The sequence below is a fragment of the Aplidium turbinatum genome, chromosome 4 (genome assembly GCF_918807975.1).
Source record: "Aplidium turbinatum chromosome 4, kaAplTurb1.1, whole genome shotgun sequence".
In the NCBI taxonomy this organism is placed as follows: domain Eukaryota; kingdom Metazoa; phylum Chordata; class Ascidiacea; order Aplousobranchia; family Polyclinidae; genus Aplidium; species Aplidium turbinatum.
In genome coordinates, this window is record NC_137475.1 from 13,586,911 (window position 1) to 13,599,523 (window position 12,613).

General features: G+C 37.0%; 1 protein-coding gene across 2 annotated transcripts in view; it reads left to right on the forward strand.

Moving 5' to 3' along the window:
* Positions 1 to 2,712: 2,712 nt before the first annotated feature.
* LOC145768547 (endoplasmic reticulum transmembrane helix translocase-like) overlaps positions 2,713 to 12,613 on the forward strand; it is a 29,569-nt gene continuing 19,668 nt past the window's right edge. For both annotated transcript variants that reach the window (XM_082580059.1, XM_082580060.1), the window contains exons 1-3: positions 2,713 to 2,985; positions 4,066 to 4,197; positions 10,500 to 10,648. In XM_082580059.1, the coding sequence (XP_082436185.1) occupies positions 2,725 to 2,985; positions 4,066 to 4,197; positions 10,500 to 10,648 (542 nt within the window). In that variant the 5' untranslated portion in view covers positions 2,713 to 2,724. The remainder of the gene's footprint in view (positions 2,986 to 4,065; positions 4,198 to 10,499; positions 10,649 to 12,613) is intronic.

The following is a 12,613-nucleotide window of genomic DNA, read 5'->3' on the forward strand; positions in this document are numbered from 1 at the left end:
TCCCGCTACCGCTACATTGGAAAAAAAATAGCGCCGCTACTGCAGCCGCTACTCCAACTAAAAAGTAGCGCCGCTACCGCTACTTTTACCGAAAAAGTAGCGCCGCTAGTAGCGCGCTACAAAAGTAGCGCGCTACTGCCCACCTCTGATAATAATTAACGGTAGGTCGAACGTAGCGATAACTCCGAGTGTGGCAATAAAAGCCATCCTAGTGTGACGACATAATTACGTCATCCATCTGCGTGACATTTACCTAAATTTACGTTGCTGCTTATGAAACACGCTTTCGCCCCCACGGCCAAAAAAATAGTTAGGCGCCTATGGTTAGGCCGATTGGGCGTGTGTCGGCGTCGGGGATGAACGAATAGAGTTTGGCGGCGCTTGACTTCCATTCAGAGCTCCATTTATAGTCCGCCCAAGCAGCCGCAGAGACGTCTTGTTCTCAAACCTTTAGTTAGGCTACGTTACGATTCAATCGTTAGGCTACCGGTACGCATTTTTATGGCCGTTCAGTTTAGTTTGTTTTTAGTTCTGACCATCACAACAAAAAATCAGTTTAAAATCTGGCACGGTCGTAAACACCTAAAAATTTTATGAATAAGTTATAGAATTTTAAAGAAAAAAAAACTCACTAGCCTTTTTTTTCTTTCTAAATTTATAAAAAAAATTATTAAGGTGTTCGACCGTGCCATATTTTAAACTGATTTTTCGTTGTGATGGTCAGAACTAAAAACAAACTAAACTGTTTCTGTTTTTGTTTTATTTTTTTTGCTATTTGTTTTTTGGGTTTTGTGGCCTGCTAACTACTGATATAGCCTACTACATAATTTTTCATTCAGGCACGTTTTAAACCTTTCAAGGTTTTGCCACCTTTTCCCGTTCGTTAACGTGCTGGTAGGTTTATATCGATTTTTGTAGTTAGTATCTTTTTCGTCCCGGACGCGTTAATGACGAAAAATATAATGATTGATTGATTAATTGAACGACCACAAAAATGCGTAGCCTAACGATTGAATCGTAAAGTAGCCTAACTAAAGGTTTGAGAACAAGACGTCTCTGCGGCTGCTTGGGCGGACCATAAATGGAGTTCTGAATGGAAGTCAAGCGCCACCAAACTCTATTCGTTCATCCCCGACGCCAACACACGCCCAATCGGCCTAACACTACCAAGACAGGACGCCGGGCTTTTCCGCTCAACCATGCACCAATGGGGAATGGCCTCTTCCTCCTTCTGTGAATGTGGTGCCGAGGAACAGACCGCAGACCACATCATCAATGACTGTTCCATCTTCAAGCCACCTAACGGAGTGGAAGGTCTGTGTGTCATGGATGACGAAACCAAAGACTGGCTGCTCTCTAGCCTTCCAGTGTAGCCTAGTCCGGGAACATCGTGAATCTGGGGTGGTAAAAGGATAGACACTCGGCCCCAGAGGCTCACACGACGACGACGTCATATTTTAAACTGATTGTCCTGCTTTATAATAATAATCGTGTTTTTATTTGCGCCCATTGCGATAACATACAGTAGCCTACACTGCGATCACAGATGCGATACAACAGACAACAGGAAGCAGCGAAGTGACATTTAGTCTTCGAGTCAGCTGTTCCCCTTATTTTGGCTTGCCATTAAGCGTCGTTACCGAGACACAGCCGCGTTCTTTCGAACGCCGCGCAGACGTTCTCGGCTATCTGGTATCATGCACGGTATAACGTCCGCGTTTTGTCTCTTCTACCTTTTTCTAGATCTCTGCTATGTTTGTCATATACTGTTTTTTCGTTGTGATGTTCAGAATTAAAAACAAACTAAACGGCCACAAAAATGCGCAGCCTAACGATTGAGTCACTTCAGGTGAGAATTTAGCTTAAAAAAAAGCACACCTCTTGGAAGTATCAAACTCATATCCTTGTGAGTAAGATTCAGACGCAGTCCGCATGCGCCACTGAATCACTTGGTGAAAACAGTTGAATTTAGTTATATATCCAGCTTTTTTCAGCAACAACGCGCATGCGCACTAAAAGCGACGTAAAGACTAGAAAAAAGGCATGGAACGGCTGTATTTACGGCGCCGTAAACGCAGCCACTTCCTATTTTTATCCACTGGTTGCCATGATCTAAAAGCTTTGTTTTACGTGGCAGATGTTGTTAAAGGTGGGATCTAGGATAGGGTTATGGTAAAAGAAAGAGTATATGAAGGTTAGAATTTTGTGTTCTGCCTAGGATCTCATTTTTTTCAAATTACAACTTCTTGACTTGTCAGCAGCATAACCCCTTTCTCAAGTTTGGGTGGAATTCTTTATCTGCGTTTGGTGCGTCCATCTCTAAATCTATAGGCATGGGTTCGACACCGTTCGTTGTCGGGTCAAAACAAAGACTATTTAATAATATGCTGTTGGGTTTGACATGGCATGGGTATTGGGTACGCTGTCGGGTCAAAACAGAGACTATTTAACAATGGTACTGAATCTAATTCCTGCTTGGCACTGAGCAACGGAATGGATTCGGAAAATAATGTACTCAGTTGTGCCTCAATACAGCTACTTTGTAAAGTGCTGAGGAGCAAAGCATTCTGCGATGGATACAGCGCTGTATAAAAACAAGCATTGTTATTATTATCTGGTAACACTAATTGTGTCACTGTCTTAAAAAGTAGGCAATCTAAAAAATGTCTTGTGTTCAGGTAGGCTACTGTTTTTGTTTTGTAAAGTAAACTAATAGTGCAGGCCATGCCTCCTCCAACTCCACAAGGAGATTCTTTAGTAAAAGAAATAGTACTTTTAAATAGACAACCATTTTATTTTCATGGATACTTTGCACCATTTCTTTTTGCTTATGGAATTGCAGCTGGGCTATGGAATTATTACTTTGGAATGGAGAGATATGAAGTTGGAATAATTATTGGAATTTGTATTCTTTTCCTTCAAGTTCTTGCAGTTTTATTTTGCTTGTGGTCGATTGATGTTCGTTGTTGGATGATGTATTCAAAGGTACATAATTAAAAGATAAAAGCCTTAGGTTTAAGGTTTTTGCAAACAAATTTATTTAACAAACATGTTCTTTTGTACATCGATTCAATGTTGTCACATATTCAATCAATGTAAAATAATTGATTTTCTAGCTGTAGTGTAATAAAACTGATAGCTATTTGGTTTGGCTTAGTCAAGTGCGCATTATTTTTTAAAGTACAGTATTGCAGTTTGTTCATTGTGTATGTGATTATTGCTTAACCTAGGAATGGTCTTTTGAATATATGCCTAGTAGCTTCAGCTATGCTACTTCAAAAAATATAGCTAAACTACCATAAAGTCAAACTTATTGTTCACAGCTACAAAACAATAGGCTATCTATAATTCAATGAGAGCTTTTTTCTCTTCACTTGCATCTCAATTCTTTTTTACAAACAATGCAAACTCTCACATGCTGATGAGAAATATTGCTCATAAAAGTTTCGCAAACAGTTTGAGCAGTGCATTTAAGTACAACTGCTAATAAGCTTCAGAGCTTTGTTTACATTGTTCTTAGGTGGGTGAACGCAAAAACACGATATTAATGAACAGATTTATGAAAACTTGAATTTTTGATGGATTTATATTTTCTTATTTTGGCTGCCGGGTGTGACAATTTGGCCACTCGGAAGAAACTCTGGCAGGCCATGTTTGGTCACCGGGAAAATGAAAAAGCTTAGAGGTCTTGATTGAACATGCAAATTTATGGCACCTCTAAAGTTTCTAAACGTTTGCTTAATCTCAAGCTGTTAAACAACATCACAGTTGAAAGTTCAACGTTGCCAGTAGCAGTTGCTCTATGTTGAAAATGTTTTTAGTAGGGTTAAACAACTACATCATCCTGCTGGTGCATCATTTTTATTAGTTGCACATTTGCAGTGCAAAGTGTTGATAAAGAAGATTTATTGTCAATATTGTCAAACCTTTGGTTTGAAAAACCAGAAATTGCAAGAGTAGTCAAACATTTTGTTTGTTAATTTCTCATAAGCTATACTGGTACAGTAAGTAATCCAAAGTAATTTCCAATATTCACAATTCTATTTTAATGATTTCTTGATTTAGGTTCAAACAGCAGAAGATGCAAGTTTTGCTAAAGTTACTCCTACTATACACAATGGTTCAGTGGAATTGGTTGCTATTCACAGATCTGTTTCAGATGATAAGATAACTAAGATATGGATAGATTTTCAAAAGGTTTGTATGTTAGAGAGGCTTTCAATCAATATTAATCAATGCTTTTATGTATCAAAATACACCATTTTGCTTGAGATAATTATGTGAATATTATGTGAGTATTTTGGATTAGTATTCTTTTCTGTATATATAGAAGATTAATGTTTTACAAAGAAGTATATATATATAATTGCTTGTTTGTAAAATTGTCTAAATTTTATTCATTATAGAAGTAAAAAGTTGATGTGATATTTATTGTAATTGGTTAATAACTTGACATCAAACAGCATAACTTTGTGACATTTGTCATACTGCAGAGGGTCTGCTACTATTCGGTGAGTCTGATTCGGTGAGTCTGATTCGGTGAGTCCGATTCGGTGAGTTCCTTACCTTTAACCCCCAACCCTAAAACGGCAATGATAATTAGGCTACGGTACCCGATAATTTAAACAAAAATTTGAAAAAATCCCCTGTTAAGGGATCGGACTCACCGAAACGGGCCATTCCGTACTGCAGAAGCACCTGAGTATTTTTTTTCAGAAAACCTTAAAACAGTTAATTTGCCAGTTAGCAACTGATGTTACCTATGTTTTTGGAATTCCTTTGCAGTTTTTACCTTTAAAATTTTCAATAGCATACTTTGTCGTCTAAAAAAAACTTAAAAAGTATATATATAATTACTTTTATTTCTATTTACAACTCATCTAGTTATTGAAAGATTGTGGATACATGACTTTATGCCACGGTCCAAATGTTGTAAACACAAATGACACCATCCCTAGGCCGCAATGCATGAATGACGCAATACATGAATAACGCAAGGCCTGAATGTCACAAGGCATGAATGACATGAGTCTTGGTTATTTCTTGCTAAACCTATATATATATATAACATAATTGTTATTTTTTGAACATGGCATTAATTTTGCACTACCGGTAACTAAAATTTATTGTTTTTTTTAAATACGGTAGTAATTTAACTTGTCACAGTAGCAATTTTAATTTTTCTCACAAACAAAATATAAAAATTGTTTCCTACAATTATCAAAATAAAGATAAGACTTGGTTATTTCTCATTAAAACTTTTTTTTTAATATGGCAGTAATTTTGCATTTAACAAAGTCAGGGATATCTAAAGAAGGGGATACGAAGGCTTTTATTACGTCTGACAATAGAAGGGCTTTTGTTTATCGTAAATAATCTGTGTTTATCGTAAAATGACCATTGGACCGATAGCAGTTTAATAAATCTTGTTATGATAACTTGCATTGCGCTATTAGCATCAGGCCTGGATATTCACAGCATGCTTATGGTTGCTTGTTAATTCAACTACCCATATGCTTGCTTTACATCTAACCTACTGCAAAGGCTTTGTTAAAAAAAACAGCTTACTGGTAACTTTTCAACTGTCATTGTAAATAAGTATTCTTTAAATATGCCCTACGTAACATTTGCTAACTGTCTTCTGTAACTCATTGTACCAGCTGCACTACAAAACTTTTTACGATTTTAAAAAGAACCACATGTTTAAAGCGCGACAAACTACCGCCCTGGTAGTGTCATGAGAATAAGGCAATCGCTGCGAGCCTTCATATTCCCTTCTCTAGATACAATTTGGGTAGAGAGGTAGCTCTTTTGAACCATAAACAAACATAACTCAGCAACAACACTACATTTAACATTATAAAACAAAATACAAAAGCGAACAGTTTCGGCTAGTCCTACAGCCTTCTCTAGATATCCCTGAACAAAGTATATATAGATGAAGGATTAAAGGCGACTAATTTGTTTGTTGCTTTTTAATCTTCATGAACATATCTGCAAAGAAATCTTACTAATCAGAAACGTCTGGCAAACTCAAAAGTGTAAGTCTAATTCCCCCCAGTTATTCTTGTTCAGTACTGGATGCTTCAACAACATCGCAGGTTAGGGTGCATCAAGCCCCACTCATGAAAAAATTTTCTCATGGCAGTATATTAAAGTTGTGCTACCTCTGGAAAAATTCAATTGTGTAAAATATTACCAAATTTGGATGAACTCTACCGGGTCCACATCGAGCTTGAAAAAACGAGAAATAGGGTCATTTCACATGAAAACAGGCAATATAAAGATATCTCGAATATGATACCTCTCAGATTTGGTGAAAAGTTGTCATAATATGCCTTAGACTACCAAACGAAAGAATCCCAAGTTTTAGATCAATATCTCAAAGGGTTTGTCCATGGCGGTCATTTAAATTTCGAGAACCACCCTCGTTTTTGACTTGTGGGGGTAGCGTATAGCAAATTTTGCTATTTTCAGTGCACCACAACTTCTATTGCAAAACGTAATTTGGAAAACTAATAATGCTATGTTAGGTCATTATAAACTATAGGCTACTATACAATTCAACAATAAAAAACAACATTTCTGGATGCATGGGTAGGCCTATTAGGTGGGTCACTAAAATCCTAATATTTTGCCCCGTAAAGGTGTTTTTTTTTTCAATTTTTGAATGCTTCTGACATCCAAACCAATCAGAATATTTTTTTAAAACATGATTATTTGTAATACCGTACCGTACTCTTGGAAACTTTGTTTCTGTCAAATCAAGTTTGAGGGTTGTGGTGCCATTAACAGAGATCTTTTGAGGATCTGAAAACCCTATCAGGCAGAAATGGCCCTTTTTAGAGCTCTAAATAACCATGTGGGCATTTTATAGTCATATGGTCGTCCAACTGCTTGTTGTGGAGTAACACAAGACTAAAGTATTTTATTCACTGCTGGACGATCATGGACACCTTCATCCTTGTCACCCAACATTACAAGGAACACATCTACATGATGAGCAAGATATGCGTTTCTTTGAAGATCCTTAGCCTATTAGAAACCTCCTGAACATTATGTCTTGAAAACCACATCGCTCGTTCAACAATATTAAAAAGTTTGTTGATTCATCAATAGACCTAATCTTGTTTGATTTGAAACCAGCTGGAAAACAAACTTTATTGCATATTCTGCTAACGTAAGCAATTCAAAGCAAATGATGGGCTGTCTTGTGACGTATAAAAACAAAGTAGCCCAAGGCTAGGTTGGTGGTTGGTTTTGAATCTTTATCCTCGAACTAACAAAGCACTGATAGGTTATTCCTGGTAGTTTCACATACTTGTAGAGGCTTTTGACGCAGAGCCGGTTACCGAGATTGACAAAGTGAAGTTTCCGATTATTGAAGTGTTGTTGTCGAGAAATAATTCCGGTGCCGCTGAATGGAGAGCAGTTATTAGAATGCGTTGCTCAAGCGCACACCTCGAAAGTCGAACCAGCACCGCTTGATCTTGAAGCTTCTTCGTTCACGAAGTTACGCGCTAACCAACTGAGCTATCGGGGGGATTAAACCATTTACAGTGGTTGACGCTTGGGTGCCAAATAGGCTATTCTGTTTTTATATGTCACAAGAAAGCCCATCATTTGCTTTGAGTTGCCTACACTACTCACTAGCACAATATGGAATAAAGTTTGTTTTCCAGCTGGTTTCAAATCAAACAAGATTAGGTCTATTGATGATTCAAAGAACTTTTTAATATTGTTGAACGAGTGAAGTGGTTTTCAAGAAATAATGTTCTGGAGGTTGCTATTAGGTTAAGGATCTTCAAAGAAACGCATATCTTGCTCATCATGTAGATGTGTTCCTTGTAATGTTGGGTGGCAAGGATGAAAGTGTCCATTATCGTCCAGCAGTGAATAAAATACTTTAGTCTTGTGTTACTCTACAACAGGCAGTTGGACGACCATATGACTATAAAATGCCCACATGGTTATTTAGAGCTCTAAAAAGGGCCATTTCTGCCTGATAGGGTTTTCAGATCCTCAAAAGATCTCTGTTAATGGCACCACAACCCTCAAACTTGATTTGACAGAAACAAAGTTTCCAAGTATTACAAATAATCATGTTTTATAAAAATATTCTGATTGGTTTGGATGTCAGAAGCATTCAAAAATTGAAAAAAAAAACACCTTTACGGGGCAAAATATTAGGATTTTAGTGACCCACCTAATAGGCCTACCCATGCATCCAGAAATGTTGTTTTTTATTGTTGAATTGTATAGTAGCCTATAGTTTATAATGACGTAGCATAGCATATTAGTTTTCCAAATTACGTTTTGCAATAGAAGTTGTGGTGCACTGAAAATAGCAAAATTTGCTATACGCTACCCCCACAAGTCAAAAACGAGGGTGGTTCTCGAAATTTAAATGACCGCCATGGACAAACCCTTTGAGATATTGATCTAAAACTTGGGATTCTTTCGTTTGGTAGTCTAAGGCATATTATGAAAACTTTTCACCAAATCTGAGAGGTATCATATTCGAGATATCTTTATATTGCCTGTTTTCATGTGAAATGGCCCTATTTCTCGTTTTTTCAAGCTCGATGTGGACCCGGTAGAGTTCATCCAAATTTGGTAATATTTTACACAATTGATTTTTTCTAGAGGTAGCACAACTTTAATATACTGCCATGAGAAAATTTTTTCATGAGGTGGGCTTGATGCACCCTATCGCAGGTCAATTGCAACTCTTTTGTTTTCAAAGAACACCGTTTAGGTTCTGACGCACTGTCAAACAGTGTTGATCACTGTATAACTCTATGTAAGGAGACAATATCTAAAGCCCAGGATGGCATATGTTTAATATGGTTTATTCAAGCACGTGCACTGTTGTGCTGTGGCATAGCGTGACTCTTTGGGAGGCACTCCAAAAGCACAAATATTTGACTTGAGAATTGCGATTAATAATTAGCAATTAATAGGCAATTTTTGTATAACATTTGAAGTTTTACCCATTCTCTAATAGTAATAAGCACATTTGTAACAATCTTGCAATTTTCACTTTGTGCGCAACAGGAAAAAAAGTCATTTCAGACAATATAATAAAGTGAACACTGCACAATTTGGCCAGGGACTCTTGATTTTTTTAATTTTGTAAATGGGTGTTAAAAATATACTATCGTGGCAAACAGTGAATTTGTATCAAAAGCCTGTTTCAAAAATTTGTTGGCTGATGTCAAGGATAATTGTATACGTAAACTTTACCATGTGATTGAGTTGTACTTGGTTAGTGCAAACCTCACTCATCCAACAAAAACAAAGTCTAGATCAGGCCTTAAAACTCGTGTTTTTTTCCGGCAGCCATCGTGGCCTACCGAGAGCTCCTTCTCGGCGGCCAAATCTGCGTGCTTGGAGGCCAAAATACAATAACGATAGCACAAGTAAATAGCATTAAACTTGCAACAATGTTAAAAAGATCACTTAGCGTTGTAGAAGTCTGGGCGACGTCCTGCAATAGAATCGTTGTACCACGCATTAAATGCTTTATCGGGATTGTAATCCGGTATTACGGCTACGGGACCATCTAACGACCCTAAATTGTTTTAACTGCTCGCAGCTCAGTAAATTGTTTCAACTGCATACCGCCTTTCATAAAACCTTACCATTTATTTCGTTATGATGTCCCCATTGAGGGTGTGAAGTCACTAACCCACAGCGTTCTCAACTATGAAGACACGTGTTTTACCCACGGATGTCAACTAACCTAGTTCTCCTTTTTAACAACGATTCAATGTCCGACAACATTGAATTGATATAAAAACGACAATATTGCCAGCCGATGTAAATAAGCACTTCGGATTAACACTTCGTTAAAATAAACATCGGAAATTGCAAACAAGACTTACAGCGCTGGTGATCGCAGCTGGATGTATTCAATACAACAGTAGTGACTATGATGCGCTGACCTAATTCTGCGTCACTCTTTGATGCTACATATTTTCGACATTTAATCCACGATCATTCTATTGCGAAATTAAATAATTGGATAGAAGAAACCGGCGGCCAAACTTGGCCGACGGAGGAGGTAGCACAGGCGGTCATTCAAGCAATACTTAGCGGCCATGGCCGCGATGGCCGCCGGCTGCTTTAAGGCTTGCTAGATCTACTACTTCTACTATGCTGAGCTGATCTACTTCTTCTTGCACAAACCAAGCTGTGCACATGGTTTGCTCAGCTTGTATTGATAGTCTCAAAGCAGACATAGCATAACTATTAAAACAAATAACTATTAGTTTTAGTAAGAGATATCCAAGTCTCACCTTATTCAGGTCTTGCGTTATTTGTGCCATGCGGCATTTGGGCCTTGTCCTTGCTGCATTTGTACCTTGCGGCCTGGTGATGGCGTCATTCGTGTTTACGTCATTTTGACCACAGCATTAAGTCATAGACCGCAAGATTACTGTCTTGGAGTTTGTTATGAGTACAACTGCAGAGCAATTGAGTTATGTATTATTCAGGCAACATATGTGTATGATCATGAAGAAAAGAAGTGTTTTGAACCAATTCAATTTCCTGTGCAAGAAACTTTTTGCTTTTATCAAAATTCAAGAGGTTATCAAACAGAGGTTGAATATGAAGCTTCTAAGGAACTATACGGTAGTAATGTGTAAGTTTAGAAAATTGATTATTGTAATATAAAAATTACACAAGCCAACACACTTTTTGTGTCAGCATAGTAAATGTCATTCTAGGGTATATTTTGGGTGCTGAATTCAAAAATCACATCAGATTTTTTGTATCACATCAGGATTTTATGATATCTGAATGCTGTTTTGGTAAAAATGGGTAAATTCGACTCCTGATCTGTATTGGTAGACTATGGCGTTTCATGGAATTTGAACTCTTTTTTGTCAGCAAGGTCTGTGATAAAGTCTAAATTCATCACGATAAAGTCTAAAGTTTACACAAGAGATACAAACATAATATTAATGAAAACATTGAGGTGTTTCAAGACCTGTCTTATTTTTTTTATTTATTTTTTTATTGAAGTGTGGTAACTTGAACCTAATTCTTCAAAGTTTATCTGCTAACACTAAACGTTCAACGTCATTTTTTTTTACAAGAGTAGGCTACATTGTTACTTTTTTCGTGTTAAGAAGTAGGTTTGATGGCTGTGCAAATCCCCAATACATATTTTATACCTTTTGGTTTTGCCATCTTTTCCTTTTGTTGGTGCTACAGTTGTGTGTTTGTAATGTCATTTGTTATTATGTTTGCGCCAGCAAAGAAAAATAAAATTGAAGAAATTGAATAGAATAAACACTTAAAAATAGGTTCAATTCTACAGAAAAAAGGAAATTCACATGCACATTTGGGAAACGTTACTCTGGACAAACTTTCGCTTGCATAATTTTTGTGAATGTTGTGAGTGGATTTAAGATTTCCATTAATCTATCGTCTTAGGTTTGCCACACAAGCTTTACATGCCGGAATGGCCCGTTTCGGTGAGTCCGATTCGGTTAGTCCGATTCGGTGAGTCCGATCCCTTAACGGGGAATTTTTTCAATTCTTTTTTTAAATTATCGGGTACCATAGTCTAATTATCATTGCCGTTTTAGGGTTAGGAGTTAAGGTTAGGGGTTAGAAGTTTGGAACTCACCGAATCAGACTCACCGAATCGGACTCACCGAATAGTAGCAGACCCTTACATGCAGCATGTGTGGAGCCCATGATTTGTCCTGATCACCCAGGCGAATTTTAAAGTATGTAAGATATGCTTGTTTCACAAATGGTTTGCCTTTGGTTAGGAACAGTAGCCTATAACTGTTACATATGTAACAAAGAACATCAGGGTCATTTTCACACTTTGTTGAAGATGTCATTCTGCTACTTATTCACACCACAAACAGAATTAACACCTTGCTAATATGAAAAAATCTGAATACATGAAAATTCAAATAAGAATGAGTCATAGACAAGTTTCACATGCGCTTAAATCTCCACGTTCAGCGAAAAAGATAAAACCAATGTTATTTATCAAAAAGTAGAATGGTACTAAGCATTCAGGCGAAATGGTCATGGTGTCATCATACATCTCCAAATGTTACAAAATAAAATCATTTCCATGAATATGACAAATTTTGAAACACTTTTGGCTCATAAGGTCTTTACAAAACGGTAACAGTAAGAGAAAATTCGGCCAAAAAGCCAATATTATGAGAAAAAGTATCATGCAAAAACCTGATGTGATGGATGAAATCTGATGTGATTTTTGAAATCAGCAGCCTCAATATACCCCAAATCACATCTTACATTGCAGACACAAAATTTTTTATCTTTTTTGTTGGCCTGTGTTATAGATACTGTAATGCTAAATTGTGACATAATTTGCTTTCAGTTGGAGGTTGACTTTTCTGTTTGTTGGTATCATATACATTTTTGTTTCAAGTGTATAATGCATAGTGCATAGTTGCATACCGTTGCTGTTGTTTGGAAGTTTGGAGATTTTCTTTAGTTGTCTATCTGCTTAATTTAAGGCAACGTTTTGAGACGTTAGCATAAAGTTTTTTTTTCCAAACTTGGTTGATTAAAAGTAAGCCTAAAACAAACTAATGAGTTAGAAAACTATAAG